Here is a 20,837-nt window from a genome sequence, read left to right as displayed (position 1 = left end):
CCCAAAAGTGATGTCCAAGTACTAACCCCAGTGCTGGGGAACGTGAGCTTATTTGGAAGCAGGGTCTCTGTGGATGTGATTCAGTTAAGGCTCTCAGGATGAGCTCCTTCTGGATTTAGGGTAGGCCCTAGATCCAACTACTGGTGTCCTTTTAAGAAAAAGGAGAAGGAGGTTTCACACAGACACACAGAGGAGAAGGCTGTGTGAAGGTGGAGGCAGACACTGGAGTGATGCTGCCACGAGCCAAGAACACCAGAAGTCATCAGAAGGTGGGAGAGCAAGGAAGGGTCTCCCACTGGAGCCTCTGGAGGACGGTGGCCCCACAGACACCTTGAGCTCAGACTTGGCCCAGAACTGTGAGAGAACAAACTTCTGTTGTTTCAGGCCTCCTAGTTTCTGCTGATTTTTCCAGCAGCCCTAGGAAACAAATACAGCATTGGTCGTCTCCTGCCTGCCTGGGCAGTGTGCCTCGAACTTCCAGGGGCTCATCTGTCTAGAGAAGAGTGGGTTTGGGGAGGAGGGAAGAGGACACAGCAGCAGGCCTGGGGACACAGATTCCCCCTTGTTTCTGGCCCTGACTTCTGACATGGCCGCTGCGAGTGTCAAGTGAGATAATGCAGCATGACATCTGTGTTTTATTCTCAGGATCATATCCTGAGCTCAAGTGACCCTCCTGCCTCAGCATCCCAAGCAGCTAGGGCTACAGGTGCGAGAGCCACCACGCCCAGTGAATTGTATTCATTTATTTACTTATTTATTTTCTGAGACAGGGTCTGGCTCCGTCACCCAGGCTGGAGTGCAGTGGTGTGATCTCGGCTCCCTGCAACCTCTGCCTCCTGGGTTCAGACAATTCTCCTACCTCAGTTTCCCGAGTAGCTGGGATTAAAGGCATAAGTCACTGGGATCAGCTAATTTTTTTGTATTTTTAGTAGAGACGGGGTTTCACCAGGCTGGCCAGGCTGGTCTCGAACTCCTGGCCTTAAGTGATCCACATGCCTCGGTCCTCCAAAGCACTGGGATTACAGGCATAAGCCAATGCACCTGGCCCATACCCAGTTAATTTTAAAAATTTTTTGTGCAGAAGGGTTCTTGCTATGTTGCCCAAGCTGGTTTCAAGCTGCTAGGCTCAAGGGATCCACCTGTCTCGGCCTTCCAAAATCCTGGGGCAACAGGTGCAAGTCATTCTTCCCAGGCTAGCCTGAGCATTTTGATGTGAATTTCCTCAGAGCTTAAGCTCACAGTGCTGGGAACTTGCATGAATGCATTTGTGTGTACTTAAACATCAGGTAAAGCAAAGTGGCCTTGTTTTTATACAGGTTGGCATACGTAGAACAAGCCTGGAGGCCTGTGGCAGGGGCCAGTCTAAGCCAGCAGTGGCCTTTGTACAGGTGGGCACCCCACCTGGTGGACGGTGTGGGGAGTCATGACCTTACCTTGTACCTGGTGCCCAGGTTTAAACAAATCCGCTTCTGTTCATAGGTGAAGCAGAAGATGATCTTATCCTGGCTCCTTATTTGTACCTGGATGTACTCATTGATTTTCAAGGAGATGGGCTGGAGAGGGGGTGCATGGACATGGATGTTCAGATTCCACCAGTTCCAGGCCTTCTGACGTTCGTCTTTGGGGAAGTAGTAGCCCAGGTTGGAGCTCAGGTTCAACCTGCACCAAGAGAAAGCATGTCAGGCAGCCAGGGCGCTCAGCCCTGGGCCTCTGCTCCTCCTCCTCTCCTTCCCTTTCTTTTTCCCCACTTGGCCACAGAAAGCCTGACAGGGACTTGATGGGTAGGAGAAGCTCCAATATGGACAACCAGCCCAACACCAGGCGCTGTCCTCTGCGCTGGCCTCGCCGTATGGCCCTGTCCCACCCTCCTTCCCTCTCCTTTAGTTCCTGGCGGGTGCAGGCTCTTCCTGCTCACAGCTTTGCCATGCTCTGCCCTCTGCCTGCAAAGGTCCCTTGCCCCATGTAGCACGGCTGGCATCTACTTATCCTGCAGGTCTCAGCTTAGACATCACCTCCTCAGTCTGAGCAGCCCCCCGGTTCCCTGTGGGACTCTCTGTTGCCATGCCTTGTTAGTTTCTTTCATGTAATTTACAAATAGATACCGTAAGTTCTCATTGTTCACTGTATTGTGTTCTAGAAAGCCAGTGATTTAGTGAATAACAACCCATAGCTCCTAGGGGAAATACGCACACAGACACAGCTCACATAGGTTATCATCTTAAATCCTAAAAGCAGCCCATCCTGCTAGGTGCCGTGTTGTTTGTTTTTGTTTTTAATTTTTATTTTACAAAAAAGAATAGGAGGCTCAGAAGTGTCATGTGACTTGCCCGAGGCTGTCCCAGTGACACGTGCTGGAACTGGGATTCAAACCCTGTCCCACCAGCCCCAGAACTGCGGTTTCTTGCACTACACTGCCCTGTGTAAGGACACCTGTGTCCTCTGGTTGCCTCTGCAGGAAAGCTGAGCAGAAAGGCAGAGCGCGGCCTTGTTCAATCTCAGCCAGCAATGTGCACACTGGGAAATCAAATTTCCTACTGCTCTGGGCACGTCCCTGGCTCCACGTGAGTCACATATTATATATGTGTGTATTTCCCCTAGGAGCAAGGGGTTCAGTATCGGCCAATGCAGTGTTCTCAATGACTTTATAGACTATAACTACCATGAATCATGAGAATTGACTGTATTTGTCCATCATCTGTTCTCTCTCACTAAAGCACAAACTCCTGAGGGCAGGGACCTTGTCTGTCTGCTGCGCTCCTGAATTCCTATTACCCAGCCTAGTGCAGGGCGCCCATATCGATAGGTACAAGGGAATGAAGGGTGGATGCATTTCTCTCTCATTCATTCCAGACCCTACTCTCTGGGGCTTGCCTGCCCTCTGAGCCATCATCTCTTGACACTTCAAACCCATCGTGTCCCTCTGGCCCTGGCTTCTGCTTTTCAAATCTGAAAGGGCAGTTCCTAGAATCAGTGCCCTCGGGGCAGCAACATCTCTGGGGAATCACATGAAGAAGCGATGTGAGGCCTGGGTTCGTCTGGAGAAGGAGGGCTTGGGGAGCTTGGGTTACTCAGTCTGCCAGGTCTTGTCTGAGCTGTCCAGGGGGTGGCGATGTACTACACTTTATCTAGAAATATCTATTCACTGTAAACTTTGCCTTTCTTAGAAAACAACCCATGATGTTGTGGCATACATGACAGGCTTTGACGCCCACAGCTGCCTACACATTCCTTCCAGGGCACGTGTACTTTTTCCCGCAAGACGTAGGCCCCAGATCTGCGAGGTTTTGGTGCAGAGATCTACCTGTCCCGCATCCACCCTAGAACGCACTTCTGTCTCTAAGTTCCCCAGTAAATCACCTTATACAGACAAACCGGATTTGTCTGCCTTGTTCTTTGGTTTCTCAGCTCCCTCTGCATTTGGTGGTCACTTTGTATATACGAACCTTTCACAGAACACAGGGACCTCATCGGAGTGAGAAGCTGGCTCGGAGGCCTGCTATGGGAAGCCTTGCTCACCTCCAGTGGGGAGGACTTCCAACCACTCAATCCCAAATCCTCCTGTTGCTTCCCACTTTCCATCGAACAAAAACAAACTTCTAAGTTCCTTTGTCTTGGGACCCCAGCCTGTCCAACCTCATTCCTCCTTCTCTAAATAAGAGGCTGTATACATAGTAGTGAATTAAAAACCTGGGCCCTTTGGTACCAAAATTATAAAAACAACAAATGAACAAACAAAAACCTGGGCTCTGGAGCCAGATTCTCAGTTCCAAGTCCGGCTGTGCCACTTGCAAACTGTGTGACCTTGGGCTAGTCACTTAACCTCTCTGTGCCTCCATTTCCTCCACTGTAAAAAGCAGATAATAATAGTACTTTGTTCAGAGGGCTGTGTAAGGATTAAATGTCTATACACAACAATAATTGAGAAAACATTAAAATTTCCTTGTTATTATTGATGGAGAGGAGAGCAAAGAGAAGGATCTTCTGACTTCACTCTGTGGGGAGCAGATCCTGCTAGCTTTTAACCTTTTAAATGGCTCCCATCAGAGCTCTCACACTGAGATGGGCAGGCTGGTTGGTTCCCAATTTTAAGGTGGTCTGGAGGAAAAGAATAAAAGCCCCTCACTCAAGCTCCAGCTTAGCTAGCCCTTAACCAATCAGTAACAAAAGACCCAAGAAGCTCCTATTTCAGGTGGCTACGGACTTCCCTGGAGCCCTGTATGTGCAGTTAGACTTAAGCTCCGACTTACAGTCCTTTCCTTATTTTAATGCTAAAAGCCACACCCAGGGGTGGAGATTTCAAGTGCGAATGTTACAGAAGATGTATGAAGAGGCATGTTGAGCCACTGTGCAAGCACTAGAAAAACTGCTCCTATACATGCCCTGTCATAAACATAGCCCTTCCCTACAGGAAGACCCTGTAAAACCAACCCACACATTGCACTCGGGGAGTAGCCCATTCCTTTTCTTTTCTCAGTGTTGGTTCCCTTGTGCCCAAGCTGAAATAAACTTTCCTTTGCTGCTATGTTTAGCGATCTCTCTTGATTTCTCTCCTGGGAGATCCAGAGAACCTCGGATTCTAGGAGCAACGCTGGGCCATCCCCGACTCCCTAAGGTTAGAGATCTGCTCCTGCCTGAGGGTGCCCAGCTCTGGACTAAGTTTCCCTTAAGAAGATGGGATCTGGAACATCTAGAAATGGTCAGAATTGGGAAGTTCCTGCTCAGGAGGTGAAAAGATCCTGAACTGTTGAATGAGTAGAACCCACCCACCAGGGACCCCGAGTTTGGGCAGGTCTCAACACTGTGTGGGACCCCGAACCCAGGTAGGAAGCCTGTCGTGAGACCCCTTGGGCTGAGAGTCGAGGCCTGTGCTGGATTTTAGTTTCCACACACCTGGCAAAGGCCAGCCACGCCTTCCATCTTCCTGGAGGAAATGGAAATCAACAAATGACCTAAGACGTATTCAGCTCTTGAAATAGCTTGGCTCTAAGTCCCTCCTGGTGCCCGAGGCACCACGGAGAAGTCCTGTGGGTGCGGAGGAAATTCTAGCAGTTAGGGTCGGGCCCTGACCAAGTGGCTTTGTATTCACAAATGACTCTGGGAGGCTTTTCCATAAAATCTTCTCCTAGCATCAACGAGACTGCAGTTTTGCTGATGAATTTCCTCAGAGACTAAGCCCTTCCTCTGTGGGTGACATTTTTCCTCTGGAGCAGCTGCCCCTGGGGGAAGGAATCAGTTTGGGGGTAGGGCAGCCCATTCCCGAGAGAGGGAGAGGGGCTGGCCCTGTGGTTTGACTTCTGTGGGGGGGGTGAGGGGTGCCATGAAGGGATACCCAGGGACCGTCCATCTCTCATACAGATGCTCAGGTGGAGAGGGGCTGGGACATGCTGATAGGACTGAGACGGGGGCTCTTCCCTCCCTGGGTTACTTGATGATCTGTCACCAGATCCTCTCTGAGGCAATTAACTGAATTTCTTGCCCCACTCCTTTGTGCTCTCTGTACCCCAAACCTTGGTCCACTTCTTGGACAGTATTTTCTATACATAAGGCCTACAGGGAGGGCAGATACCTCCAGAATAAAGAACACAATCAGGAAACGGTATCTAAAAAGACTCACAGCAGAGAAAATGTTGTTAAAAACCAAAGTCTGCAGAATGAAAATCCTTTTTTTGGAATTATGTTTGGCTTTGACCAGCAAGAAGAAAGTATAAAGTTGATCCAAGATAATATATGTCCCCTTGGCCGGGTGCGGTGGCTCACACCTGTAATCCCAGCCCTTTGGGAGGCCAAGGCAGGTGGGTCACCTGAGGTCAGGAGTTCGAGACCAACCTGGCCAACGTGGTGAAACACCATCTCTACTAAAAATACAAAAATTAGCTGGGCTTGGCAGCGCATGCCTGTAATCTCAGCTACTCAAGAGGCTAAGGCAGGAGAATCGCTTGAACCCGGGAGGTGGAGGTTGCAGTGAGCCGAGATCACACCATTGCACTCCAGCCTGGTGGCAGAGCAGACTCCATCTCAAAAAAAAAAAAAAAAAAAAAAAATATATATATATATATATCTCCCCACACCACAACCACTTAGAAGAGGAAGGGAAGGAGAAAATCCTGAATAGAGAGTCCTTTACCTCAAAGAGATGGAGAAACATTTTGAAGTGACTGAGTGGTCTTGAAGTGGCAAGATGGTTTTCCACCATTACCAGAAATGGGAACTTAGAACTAAGTTCAGTAATAGTGAAATATTTAGAAATTGCCTTTTGGACCATGGACTCTGTATGCATATGTCTCCAAACCCTCACCAAACCCTTCTCTCTGAGGCACCCAGAACAGGGAGGCACTGGGTCTTCCTAAGGAAATTCTCACAAAGGTGACTCTCAAGAGGTGTTCAGGAGATGAAACCAATAGAATGTGGTGGTTGTGGAGGCTTGACAGCTAGTTCACCCATGGAGGAGCAATGGTGCAGTAAGAACATTGTGCCTCCTCTGCAGTCAGGGACCTCATGGACTGGTCCGTCATGGGGCTCATTCTCTCATTTCCAACACGTGGAACTCTTATACAGGGAGAGAGGAAGTTCACGCAGTCTGTGAGTCACGCTTTGTCCAGCTGCTTCTCCATGGGCAGGAGTGTTAGGGACTCATGACCCAAGCTTACCGGATGTCACTATTTTCATCATAGAAGGTAGCATTGCCTGAGTTGTTGATAAGGGCCCGGATCCACCCTTCTAGACTGTCTTCCAGAATGATGTATGTGAACTTTTTCATTTTCACATACAAGATGAGCATAGCCAGGTTTCCTGATGGATAACTGGGGGAAGGTTAAGGCACAAGCAGTCAGTCCTTGGGGTCCCCTGGAAAAGGTAGGGCCCTACAGATGATGTAGGCCTCAGTCAAACCCCACACCCTGAATCATAGGCATTTTAGGTGCCAATATATGTCAATACGAGCATCTCTGTCCTTCTGTGGATACTGTATCTGGCCTGTCCCATCAGGAAAGAGAATCTGATAGACATTCTTGTTGGGGTAGAGAATTAATTTTCCATCACCTTGATGCACCTGGGAAGAAAAGACAAGTCTATGAGAAGTGTGAAAAGTGCATGGGTACCAACTGTCCTACTGCAGAGCATGGTGTCGACCCCATCTGCTTGCTCTCCGATGTCACATGCTACCTCCCCAACTTGCTGGGGAGCTGCGGGGCTTCAGTTTACTTGTCTATACAATGAGGAGGCTGAACTGGATCTGTGTGTGCGTGTGTGCGTGTGTGTGTGTGTGTAGATTTTAAACTGTCATTTCAATCACCCCAATGGTTATTGATTGTATTAGTTTCCCAGGAGTGCTGGAACAAAGTCTCACAAACTGGGTAGCTTAAAATGACAGAAATTGAATCTCACTGTTGTGGCAGCGGGAAGTCTGAAATCAAAAGGTCCCCATGGTTGGTTCCTTCTAGAGGCTTTGAGGAAGAATCTCTTCCATGCTTTTCTCTTGGCTTTTGATGCTAGACAGAGATCCTTGACGTTCCCTGGCTTGTGATGCATCACCCCAATCTCCGCCTCTATCTTCATGGGGTGCTCTCTGTATCTTCACGTGGCCGTCCTCTTAGGAGGACGCCATATTGGATTAGGGGCACACCCTACTTCAAGAAGACCTCATCTTCACTAATTACATCTGCAAAGACTATTTCCAGATAAGGTCACATTCTGAAACACTGGGGGTTAGAACTCTGACATGGCTCTTTCGAGGGAACACAGCTCAACCCGTGACATTGGTATACTTAAGTTTTTAATTTCTTCTTCAATCCGTTTTTGCAAACTGTTTTTCTAGAAAATTGTTCATTTTACATAAACATTCAAATTTATTGTCATAAAAATTTTAAGTTTATACTGTTCTAAAGAAATCTCTGCTGTCTCTGTAGTTATGTCCCTGTTTTCATTCTCTATATTATTTATACCTTCTGAATCAATCTTGTCAGAAAATTTGCCTATTTTATTAATCTTTTCAAAGGACCAAGTTTTGGTTTGTTTATTCTATTATTTCTTTGTTTTCTATTTTATCGATTTCTGCTCATATCATTATCATTTATATCCTCTACTTTCTGTGGAGTTTCTATGTTATTCTATTTTATTTTTCTAATTCCTGGAATTGAATGCTAAACTCTTCTGCTTTTGTCTTTCTTCTTCTTCAAGATCTTCCTCCTCCTCCTCCTGCACATCCTCCTCCTCCTCCTTCATAAGAGAAAGCATTTAAAAGAAAGCCCCCGACACCTAGTATTCCCAGGCAGTCTTCCATCCAAGTAGTAACCAGGCTCAACTCTGCTTAACTTCTGAGATTAGACAAGATTGAAAGCATTCAGGGGAATATGGCTGTAGATTTTAAAAATATGTGTTTAAAGCTGTTATGGTTTGAATGTGTCCCCCCAAAAACATGTGTTGGAAATTGAATCCCCAGTGCAATAGTGTTGGGAGATGCGGCCTAATGGGAGGTATTTAGGTCATGGGGGCGCTAACCTCATCAGTAGATTAATATCAGTTATAAAAGGGCTTGAGGCTACGAGTTTGATCTCTTGCTCTCATTCTCTCTCTTGCCCTCATTTTGCCTTTCCCCCATGGGATGATGAAACAAGAACCCCCTTGCTACATGTGACCCCTCCATCTTGGACTTTCCAGCCTTCAGAACCAATAAATTTTTGTTCGTTGTAAACTACCCAGTCTGTGGTTCCCTGTTATAGCAGCACAAAACAGACTCAGAAAAAAGCTGTAACATTCCCCTCAATTTACTGTTTAGCTGTTTCCCATGAATGTAGTTATTTACCTTTCATTTTACTCCATTCTAAATGTTTTCAGATTTGGCACACAAGTTATTTACAAGGGTGTTCTTAAATTTGCCAATGTATAAAGGACTTTTGGTTGTGTTATTACTATTCTTGATTAAAATGCACTGGGGCAAGAGAACATAGCCCATACAGTATCCATTCTTTTGTGTTTGCTGAGATTTGTTTTGTGACCTGGCATGTGATCAATTATAATAGATGTTTTGCATGTGCTTGGAAAGGGTGTGTGTCCTCTAATTGTCCCCCGTCCCCATGTTGGTGGATTGTCAAGACCCATTGTTCCCCTGCTTCCCCAGCACACACACCTGGCTCACATACTCTCCTGGTTTTGTAGTTTTCTCTTTATTTCTGGTATTGGCTATTTCCTTACTTTCTTACATTCTCTGTTCTGCATTGAAAAGGATGCTTCTTCTGTTTTATTTCAATTCCCAGGTGTCTGCAGCAGGAAGGCTTTGCGGACCATCTAGTACCTCACATTAACCTAACTAGAAGCCAGATCAGTGATTTTCAAGCCATTTTAAAGTTTTTTTTGAAGAAACAATAGTTTATTTTTCTAATCAAGTGACACAGCTACTTAATCTTAAGGCCTCAACAAATGTTGCCTCTTATTGTCATTGAACAATAAGGCCTTCTATTTTGATATTCCAGGGAAATAGATTTCGTTTCTCCAGTAGTTTCCATTTGCCAAACAATCATGAGTGATGGTTTAACATAGTGGCTACTGTTTTCAGGAGATTCCATCAGATGAGTCCTCATTTCTTGTGCAATAACTATTGGAAATTTTTTATTAAAAGTTCATCCATCAGGACTTCTCTATTGCGGTTGGCCATGGAGTTCTGTCTGGCTGCTGAATGATATTCCTGAAATCTCATGGATATTCTTTGCATTATTTAAAAATATTTCTGTAAGCAATCCTCTGAGCAGGTAGTCTCTTCGGGTTTTAGTTCTCTTGTTGTGAAGTCTTTAACTCAGTTAAAAAAGCAGTTTTCTGGAAATTTCTTGTAGTTGTAAGACATTCCTTAAACTGTTTTATCTGATCAGATTCTGGTATTTGTGCAACCGTATTTTTTTAGTATGTTTATTAGTCACCGTTTTTGACACATGAGTTTCCTTTCTGTTCTGGAAAAGCAGTTGTCCAATCTTTGCTTGAATGTCTCCAATGAGACCTGATTTGTTAGGTAAGCGCTGACTCTCCCTTCTGACATCGGTATGAAGCTGGGGACTGCATTGCCAGTTAAATCTAGGGGTGGAGGATTGGGGTCATGATGGGCGCTATGGTCACTGGATGGGCTCAAATTATTATTGTAAAAGTTGAGTAATTCTTTGTCCAAAGAAAGCTTATAGCAGAATGTAAAGTTTAAGGTGATAAGAGACAGATGCAGTTCTGTTTGAGAGAAAGCTGTCTGTTAGTTTTCACCTAGACATCGGGTAGGAATCACTCCTCAAGGTGACAATGATCATATAGCCAACATACAGTGGCTGTTTCCTTATGCAGAGCACTGCACTAAATACCTTAATTCCACAGTATACTGACCTCACAAAACATGCACTATCATTTATTCCTGTTTAAGAGAGGCTAAATGACTTACACAAAGTTATCTAGTGAGAAGAGAGCCAGGCTCCAGCAATCTGACCCCCAAGATTCAGATTTATCCCTGACGCTGCCTCTAACCATTAAGCTCACCGTCACCTGGGACATTTAGTCTACAAAGCACTGCTTTTTTCTTTAAACCTAAAAAAAAAGCCCTTTAAAAATTTTTTCTTTCTTTAATTGATAATTAAAAATTGTATATATTTATGTTGTACAACATGATGCTTTGATATATGTATACATTGTGATTGGCTAAGTCAAGCTATTTAACATACGCATTACCTCACATATGTTTTGTTATGGTGAGAAAACTTAAAATCTACTCTCTTAGCAATTTTCAGGTATGCAATATTTTGATATATATTATATATAATATCAATATATCAATATATAATATCAATAATATCTATATAATATATCAATATATAATCTATAATATATACTATATACAATATGTAATCTATATATAATAACATATAATCTATATAATCTATAGTATATAACTATATAATATATAAGATATAGATATTACATATAATATACATCAATGTATAATATTAGCTTTAGTCCCCATGATGTACAATAGACCTCTTAAACTTATTCCTCCTGTCTAGTGGAAATTTTGTATCCTTTGATCGACACCTCCCTATTTCCCTACTCCTCAGCTCCTGGTCACTCTGTTTCTATGAGTTTGATGCTTTTAGGTTCCACACAAAAGTGATGTCATAAAGTATTTGACTTTCTGTGCCTGGCTTATTTCTCTTAGCATAATCCCTTCCAGGTTCATCCATGTTTTCACAAATGACAGAATTTCCCTCTTTTTAAAGGCTGAATAGTATTCCATTGGGTATATAGACCACATTTTCCTTTTTCATTCATCTGTTGATGGAGACTTGGTTTAAAAAGTGCTTTGTATTATACCCACAGTTGGTTTGCCTGGTGACCTGTTGGAAATGTCCAGATACTTTTCATGGGTAGCGGGTATGTGTCACTTAGGTCTTATTTTCAAAAGCCACCCAAAAGCCAGAATTTCTTGAGATGCTTTCTGTTTGTCAAATTCACTTGTCACGTAATGAAATTTTTCTGATGATAAGAACCCCATGGACAAAGCAAAATCTCTTACACAGAGCTGGAGTTGGCACATGTTCTCTCACGGGGAAATATATAACAAACGGCATGTCTAAGCGTCTGAAGTTCATCAGCATTTGCTTGAAGACAATAGGATGCAAAAGCTTAAAGTGCAGAGTGAAGAGACTACATCTCTGGCCTTTCCTGCAGTCCTGCAGGTGGGACCCCGAGCTGTGCCAGAGCTGTTCAGCGAGCTCGCCATGGTTGCTGCGAGGCCCTGGGTCCTGGGCTGGAGTGGTTGGATATGGCCTGCACACCAGCACACACAGAAGGTGCTGCACTCAGCAAACAGCTTGGGATTTATTGCCTGTTTGTAAAACAAACAAACAAACAAACAAAACGAAATGTGCCACTCCCTGCCATACCTCATGGGTGCTTGGTGCAGCCTACCATGAATGGTAGGTGAGAAAGGATCCTCTGCTTAGAGATCTTGGTGAGAATCTTCCTCTTGGCTGCAGGGAGGACATTTTAGATGTTAGTGGGGAAGGGGTGCCATGGAGGGTAGATGGTTCCAGAGCTGGCAAAGATCTGAGGCAGGGTAGGGCCTGGAGTGTGGAAGAACATGGAGTTATATAGCCTAATTGGAAAAATAAGCCAAGTAAGGTTTCTTTGATCTATTAGAAGATGTGAGGCCAGGGATAGGAGAAAGCTGAAGACTTTATACGAGGGCTTCCAACACCCTTACCATTGTCTGCTACCACCTGGAGAGTGCCTTTCTCCTGTCCATAGGAGTTCTGACTGGTCCCACAGACTTCCCTTCTCAATGGAGGCCCAAGAGTTGAAGGAATACCAAACTTCTCATTCCTTGTCTGGAGGCCAGAAAGGTCCATACCTTGGTTTTAAACGTATTTGTTTCCTACTCTCTTCCACTTTTGCCACAGTTGGGGCCACACTCACGATGTAAAGCTGTCCTATTGCTTTTCCTCTTAGTGCAAGCTGTTCCATTTCCCAGCTCTCTTGCAGCTAGCCGGGGTCATGGGACCCATTCTGGTCAATGGAATTTAAGGATTTTTTTTCTAGTTCTGTGAAGAATGATGGTGGTATTTTGATGGGAATTGCATTGAATTTGTAGATTGCTTTTGGCAGTATGGTCATTTTCACAATATTGATTTTACCCGTCCCTGTGCATGGGATGTGTTTCTATTTGTTTGTGTTGTCTATGATTTCTTACAGCAGTGTTTTGTAGTTTTTCTTGTAGAGATCTTTTTCCTCCTTGGTCAGGTATATTCCTACGTATTTTTATTTTATTTTTTGCAGCTATTGTAAAAAGAGTTGAGATCTTGACTTGATTCTCAGCTTGGTCACTGTTGGTGTAGAGGAGAGCTACTGATTTGTGTACATTAGTTTCGTATCTGGAAACTTTGCTGAATTATTTTATCAGTTCTAGGAGCTTTCTGGAGGAGTCTTTAGGGTTTTCTAGGCATACAATCGTATCATCAGCAAACAGTGATAGTTTGACTTCCTCTTTACCAATTAGGGTGCCCTTTCTTTCTCTCGCCTGATTGCTTTGGCTAGGCCTTCCAGTACTATGTTGAAGAGAAGTGGTGAGAGTGGGCATCCTTGTCTTGTTCCAGTTCTCAGAGGGAATGCTTTCAACTTTTCCGCATTCAGTATTATGTTGGCTGTGGATTTGTCATAGATGGCTTTTATCATATTGAGGTATGTCCCTGGTATGCCGATTTTGCTGAGAGTTTTAATTATAAAGGGATTCTGGATTTTGTTGAGTGCTTTTTCTGTGTCTATTGAGATGATCATGTGATTGTTGTTTTTAATTCATTTATGTTGTGAATCACATTTATTGATGTGGGTATGGTAAACCATTCCTGCATCCTTGGTATGAAACCCACTTGATCATGGTGGATTATCTTTTTGATATGTTGTTGGATTTGGTTAGTTAATATTTTGTTAAGGATTTTTACATCTATGTTCACCAGGGATATTGGTCTGTAGTTTTCTTTTTTTGGTATGTCCTTTCCTGGCTTTGGTATTAGGGTGACACTGGCTTCACAGAATGATTAAGGGAGGATTCCCTCTTTTTCTCCCTGTGGAATAGTGTCAGTAGGATTGGTACCAAATCTTCTTTGAATGTCTGGTAGAATGTTTTTGTTGGTAATTTTTAAAATTATCATTTCAATCTCACTGCTCGTTATTGGTCTGTTCAGGGTATCTAATTCTTCCTGATTTAAGCTAGGAGGATTGTATATTTCCAGGAATTTGTCTGTCTCCTCTAGGTCTTCTAGTTTATGCATGTAAAGGTGTTCATAGTAGCCTTGAATGATCTGTATTTCTGTGGTGTCAGTTGTAATATCTCCCCTTTTGTTTCTAATTGAATTTATTTGGATTTTCTCTCTTTTCTTGGTTAATCTTGATGATGGTCTATCAATTTTATTTATCTTTTCAAAGAACCAACTTTTTGTTTCATTTTTCTTTTTTCTTTTTGTTTGTTTCAATTTCATTCAGTTCTGTTCTGATCTTGGTTATTTCTTTTCTTCTGCTTGGTTTGAGTTTGGTGTGTTCTTGCTTCTCTAGTTCCTTGAGGTGTGACCTTAGATTGTCTATTTGTGCTCTTTCAGACTTTTTGATGTAGGCATTTAGGGCTACAAACTTTCCTCTTAGCCGCCTTTGCTGTATCCCAGAGGTTTTGATAGGTTGTGTCACTGTTGTCGTTCAGTTCTAAAAATTTTTAAATTTCCATCATGATTTCATTGTTGACCCAATAATCATTCAGGAGCAGGTTATTTAATTTCCACGTATTTGCATGATTTTGAGTATTCCTTTTGGAGTTGATTTCCAGTTTTATTCCACTGTGGTCTGAAAGAGTGCTTATATAATTTCAATTTTCTTAAATTTATTGAGACTTGTTTTGTGGCCTATCACATAGTCCATCTTGGAGAAAGTTCCATGCACTGATGAATAGAAAGTATATTCTGCAGTTGTTGGGTAGAATGTTCTGTAAATATCTGTTAAGTCCATTTGTTCCAAGGTATAGTTTAAATCCATTGTTTCTTTGTTGACTTTTTGTCTTGATGACCTGTCTAGTGCTGTCAGTGGAGTATTGAAGCCCCCACTATTACTGTGTTGGTGTCTATCTCATTTCTTAGGTCCAGTAGTAATTGTTTGATACATTTGGGAGCTCCAATGTTAGCTGCATATATATTTAGGATTGTGATATTTTCCTGTTGGACAAAGCCTTTTATCATTATATAATCTCCCTCTTTGTCTTTCTAAACTGCTATTGCTTTAAAGTTTATTTTGTCTGACATAAGAATAGCTACTCCTGCTTGCTTTTGGTGTTCATTTGCATGGAATGAATGACTCTAATATTTTGAGACTAGTTTTCACTCAGATCTTTGTATAATAGTATCAGTCTTTATAAATACTACCATGTGATAGATTTTTTTATAGGCTTCATTTTTTAGAGCAGGTCATGGAAAAATTGAGTGGAAAGTACAGTTTCCCATATATGCACAGCCTCCCCAACCATCAACACCACCCCCACCAGAGAGTGGTACATTTGTTATAATTGGTGAACCTACACTGACACCATTATCACCCACAGCCCAGAGTTTACACTAGGGTTCTCTCTTGATGTTGCACATTCTGTGGATTTGGACAAATGTACAATGACGTGTATCCAACATTGTGGAATCATACGCAAGAGTTTAACTGCCCTAAAACTCCCGAGTTTCACCTTTTCATCCTTTCTTGCCCCATCCCCTAGCAACCGCTGATCTTTTTACTGTCTCCATAGCTTTATCTTTTCCAGAATGTCATATAGTAGGTATCATAATATGTAACCTTTTCAGATTGGTTTCTTTCACCTGGTAAAATGTGTTTAAGTTCCCTCCATGTCTTTTCATGGCTTAATAGCTCATTTCTTTTTAGTGCTGAATAATATTTAATTGTATGAATGTACCACAGCTGATTTATCCATTCACTGTGTGATTGATTTTTGATATGGATTCTAATTTGTTAGGGGGATGGATCTATATATTTTTCTTTTTAGAGGCAGGGTCTTGCTATGTTGCCTAGGCTACTAGGGTACAGTGGCTATTTACAGGTGTGATCATAGCACACAGCAGCCTCAAACTCCTGGGCTCAAGTGATCCCCCTTCTCACCCTCCTAAGCAGCTGGGACTACAGATGTATGCCGCAGTGTCTGGCTGGGGCCTATATAATATACATTTCCTTTATTCTACCCTCAAACCCATTCAATTGCCTAATAGAGACCTTGCAGGCAGAAGACTCTCAATAAATCCTAGTAAAATTCCTAGTCAGTCTGCCAACAACCTACATACTCAGGTGTACTTCTGATATCTTGGATGCATTTTTGTGTTTACATTGTGTGTTGTTCCTTACAAGTCTCTGATGGTGTGTGCACACCTCACCGGAGCCAAAAAAATCCTGTGCAAAGTGAAAAACAGCAATGTACTGCCCCGCTTACCACTGTCTTCTTCTGTATCCATTCCTTATCTCGTTCTAATTTCTTCCTACGACGAACAACACGTTGAGGCTTTTGGACTTTTTTTGTCTCATGCTTCTCAGGTGTTGGTTCGGTCATTAAACGAAACGTGAAAGTGGTCATCTCCGTTACCTTTTGAGCTGCCATTCAATTCAATGATTGCATCGAATAAGATTTTGGTGGGAAAGAGAAAGGAAACTTAGATCTGTCTCTCTCAAGGTGTCAAAGGGAGTTTGAGGGTTTGGGAGATCTGCCATTTTCCCCCAGTAAGGAAGGCTGTCGGGTAGTGGGAAGATTAAGGCCTTTGAAGAGAGAAATGTTGGGGCTGACATTCCAGCTCACTCTGTTTGGTCACACATTCACTCAACATGTACTTATCAAGTGCCTAGTGCATGTCAGCCCAGTGCTGGATGCCTGATATGGCAGTGACAGTCAACCTGTACAGATGTGGGGGTATGAGTGGGTGACGCAGTCATTTGCCAACTACAACGTAATGAGAGGAGCACTCACCCAGCGAATGGTGTGGCTGCTAATTGAAAAAACAGGTGAAAGTCAGGAAGTCATCAAAAAAAGGTAAAACGGAAATGTATATTAACATGTCATTTCAAAGGTAAGACAAAGTACAGGTCTGATGAATGGGCTCTGTGATCATTTTTGCTCAAATCACACCAATAATTGATTGACTGATTGACTGAGACAGAATGTTGCTCTGTTGCCCAGGCTGGAGTGCAGTGGCAAGATCTTGGCTCGCTGCAACCTCTGCCTCCTGGGTTCAAGCAATTCTTGTGCCTCAGCTGGGATTACAGGTGTGTGCCACTACACCTGGCTAATGTAGAGACGAGGTTTTGCCATGTTGGCCAGGCTGGTCTCAAACTTCTGGCCTCAAAGGATTATCCTGTCTCAGCTGCCCAAAGTGTTGGGATTATGGGCATGAGGTAACACACCTGGCTGAGTTTTTTTTGTTTTTTGAGATGGAGTCTCGCTCTGTTCCCCAGGCTGGAGTGCAGTGGCCTGATCTCTGCTCACTGCAAGCTCCGCCTCCCGGGTTCACGCCATTCTCCTGCCTCAGTCTCCCAAATAGCTGGGACTACAGGTGCCCGCCACCACGCCCGACTAATTTTTTGTATTTTCAGTAGAGACGGGGTTTCACCGTGTTAGCCAGGATGGTCTCGATCTCCTGACCTCGTGATCTGCCCGCCTCAGCCTCCCAAAGTGCTGCGATTACAGATGTGAGCCACCGCGTCCGGCTGAGTTTTGTTTTTTAAAGCATTCAACTTAGTTTTCATTTCTTAGCAACAAGTTTCTTTTTATATTCATTTTGTCCATTTTTATGACAATTGAATTTTGGAACTAAACTAGTAAGAATAACTGAAAACCAAACCTAGTGTCTTTTGATAAGTGCTTAACACAACAGTGGGAGCTGAGTGGTTGGAGCTGCGGTGAGGGGCTTCTAGCTGTGTTATCAGCCAACATGTTCTCGGTGAGAGTGAGGAGCCCCAGCTCACTGCTTAATGGGAAGGTCAGTTAGGAGAGTGCTGTGTGTCCCGCCATTGAGGTCAATACAGGCTTCCATGAGAGCTCATGGGAGGGAACTTAACCGGGCTTTGAAGCTGAGAAGATTTCCACCTCCAGTGGAAGGTAAATCTATAGCAAGCAACGGAGGAATTCCAGCATAAGCACTGTATGGTTGGAAGCTGGAGTGGGGATGGGTTAGTGGTGACACAGGATTCAGGAGAGGCAGGCAGGGCCCGCAGCAGCTATTCCTTAAGAGTTAGGTCAGGGGCATGAATTGGTACTGGGGTAAAAGTACTCTATTGAGAGGGAATCAGGCTGAGACAAGGCTCAGCAAGGAAAAGTACCATGATTGATTAGCTATGTCTCCCATGAATATGGCTGTCATTTTCGTGTTAATTGGGTCCAGTTACCTGGAAGATATTCCATGTTGTAGTTTTGAATGAAGATAGCTTAGTCCCTTCACTGAAGCCTTCCATGATTAGATCCATGAAGCTGATAACCTCCATGATTTGTAAATCTTAGTAACTGCACACCAAATGCCTTTAGTCTCTTGGTAAAGGAGCTATTTGTTTTCCAATTTTTGCACTAATATTCCTTTCCTGGAGTACCCCACTCCCCCAAATATGTGTTAGATCCCTTACTGTGTGGTCCCACAGTGTCCCCTTCCCATCATAGGGCCTAACCATTCTATATGGTAATTCCCTACTTTCTTGTCTATCCTTCCAAGAATAGACCAATGAAGCCTGAGAAGCTCACTCTTTCTGGAGCATTCTCTTTCAAAGGAGCTCTGATCTGAGAACCAGAAAACACAGCTGCCCTGGAGAGCATCCTTTTTGGGAAGTAAGACAGTCCACACCACTGAAATGCCAAGGTGACTCGCTCTGTGTTCGGATCCCCCACCTGACCCTGCCACCAAGAGAGAAACTCACTGGGGCCCTAGACTCTGTCTGTCATGCTCAGTATTTCATCCCTGGCAGCCAGGACCACATTAGCCCTGTGGGCACTGAAGTGAGTGGATGAGCCCTTCCACCTTCTTTACAGTACAGCAGAAGGGGAGAGGTGGTGGGACACAGACAGGAGAGCCAGCACCTGGTGGAAAATGGTAGAGTGGTGCCTACCTTCACGTCTCCTCTTAATCCATAAGATTGTTTCCTTGAACTTTTCATAATTTTTCTTCAACCTAAAAGTAAAGTGCATCATCTTTAAAAGCCAAGACTAAATTCACACATACACGCCATTACACACAGTGCAAACAGTACTGAAATCTGTGGAGTCTCTTGCGCAGGTGGAAATGGGGACAATGGCTTTGCTTTCTAGGCCAGTTTTCTTCGAGTCAATGCCCAGGAGCAAAGGGATGGTGCCTGATATCCACTTAGTGCTTCCCTTGTGGTCTGACCCACACCCAGAGCATGAGGCTGAACCCTGAACCCTTTGAAACAAATTCAACGAGGGGAACCTTGGGGGCCGCTGACAGGGCAGGGAGGTCCAAATGCAAGTATGGCCCTGTGAGTTAACTCACATAGCTGGATTTGATTTTCTGCAGCTTGTCTGTATTCCAGTGAAACCCAGAACCATCTGAAACCCCTTTGCATTAGTAGGACACTTTCAAATAGCCTTACTCAAAAGGACTTATCATGAAAGCCACACAAGTCACAGCTCTTCAATGTGATCAAGCCCTTTTCTCCCTCTCATGTCAACACACAGAGTGAGTCATCCTGGCATTTCAGTGGCGTGGACTGTTTTCCTTCCAAATAAGGGTGCTCTCCAGGGCAGCTGTGTTTTCTAGTTCTTAGATCAGAGTCCCTTTGAAAGGGAATGTGCCAGAAGGACTGAGCTTCCCAGGCTTAATTGGATCTGAAAAGGAGGCCTTTGCCATTGCAGATTTTAAATCCTTAGATCAGTTTCCTTGAAGAGGGCATACTAATTTAGCCCAGAGTAACTCCAGGAAGCAAACATCCTCTGCTGGAAAGGGCTGCACTGTTACCTAGCACAGAGCAATAGTTCCCTTATTCGTACCCTAGAAGCAATAGGGAAATTTGAGAATGAGTCCATGGCCCATTTGTACCAAATGTTATTCATTTATAATGCAAGGACTTTTAATGGAATTGAAGCAGTTACCTAGCCTACTGGCATCTGTGAAAAAATAAGGACCAAGAAATGGGTGGAGTGGGGGCCTATCCTTTAGGCTCAGAACAAGATTCCAAACACAGATAAGAGTTAAACTCCAGTGAGGGGATCTAGCCAGAGGCCCCCAAATCCCTTTTGGGAAGACTGGCTGTTCCTCTCTTGTTTTTTTGTCCACCTTTCCAAGCGAGTGGAATCTCCATCAGCTGGCTCTTCAATACCAGAGACTGGGGTACACTCTACTGTATCCCTAGGGCCTAGATTAGCACATAATAGGTGCACATGAAGTATCTGTTGAAAGCAATCAGGTTAGAATCAGCCTTTGACACAGGCATAAATGGGAAGAGAGGGAGGAAATGGCACAGAGGCAGTGGGATAATGTGTAGAGATATTATTTGGCGTTTGTTTTTGCTGATCCAAAAGCTTGGGAGTTCTTTGTGTTTTTGCCTTCCCATTTCCCAGAGAAGCCTTGGGGATCTCTTGCCCCATGCCTCTACTGAGTCCATAGTGGAAGTTGCTGGTAGTCAATCTCTTCCTGACTTTTGTGAACACCTGAACTTGCCCACGTGATAGGTAGGGCACCTTGTTTCACACAGCCTGTCCCTGGTGCCACTGCTGGACACTCTGCAACAGACCCATGGGGGCACAAACACATACCTGGCTCTCCAGGTTTCTGACAGTGGATAAAGGAAAGAGCAGGCTTCCATGCTGAGAGCATGCCTGCACCACAGGCTGGGTGTATGTATGATATAGTTTGGCTGTGTCCCCACCCAAATCTTAACTTGAATTCCCATGTGTGGTGAAAGGAACCCAGTGGGAGGTAACTGAACCATGGGGGCATCTTTTCTATGCTGTTCTTGTGATAGTGAAAAAGTCTCATGAGATCTGACTGTTATTGAATTTCCCTGTACAAGCTCTCTTCTCTTGTCTGCCACCATGTGAGATGTGCTTTTCATTTTCCACCATGATTCTGAGCCCTCCCCAGCCATGTGGAACTGTAAGTCCATTAAATCTCTTTCTTTTGTAAATTACCCAGTCTTGGGCATGTCTTTATCAGCAGTGTGAAAACAGACTAATACAGTAAATAATAATACAGTAAATTGGTACCAGTAGAGTGGGGTGCTGCTCAAAGATACCTGAAAATGTGGAAGTGACTTTGGAACTAGGTAACAGGCAGGAGTTGGAACAGTTTGGAGGC

General features: G+C 44.0%; 1 protein-coding gene across 1 annotated transcript in view; it reads right to left on the bottom strand.

Moving 5' to 3' along the window:
- The window catches only part of ERICH6B (glutamate-rich 6B), a 78,356-nt gene that overhangs the window by 3,936 nt on the left and 53,583 nt on the right, over nt 1-20,837 (bottom strand). Inside the window, exons 9-13 of the mRNA XM_011974593.1 lie at nt 18,634-18,695; nt 15,983-16,140; nt 6,963-7,048; nt 6,648-6,800; nt 1,434-1,659 (exon numbers count right to left, since the gene is read on the bottom strand). Coding sequence (XP_011829983.1) covers nt 1,434-1,659; nt 6,648-6,800; nt 6,963-7,048; nt 15,983-16,140; nt 18,634-18,695 — 685 coding nt within the window. The remainder of the gene's footprint in view (nt 1-1,433; nt 1,660-6,647; nt 6,801-6,962; nt 7,049-15,982; nt 16,141-18,633; nt 18,696-20,837) is intronic.

This window comes from Mandrillus leucophaeus, unplaced genomic scaffold, assembly GCF_000951045.1.
Source record: "Mandrillus leucophaeus isolate KB7577 unplaced genomic scaffold, Mleu.le_1.0 Scaffold147, whole genome shotgun sequence".
In the NCBI taxonomy this organism is placed as follows: domain Eukaryota; kingdom Metazoa; phylum Chordata; class Mammalia; order Primates; family Cercopithecidae; genus Mandrillus; species Mandrillus leucophaeus.
Note: the sequence above shows the minus strand (reverse complement) of the source record. Positions and strands in the feature narration are given on the sequence as shown.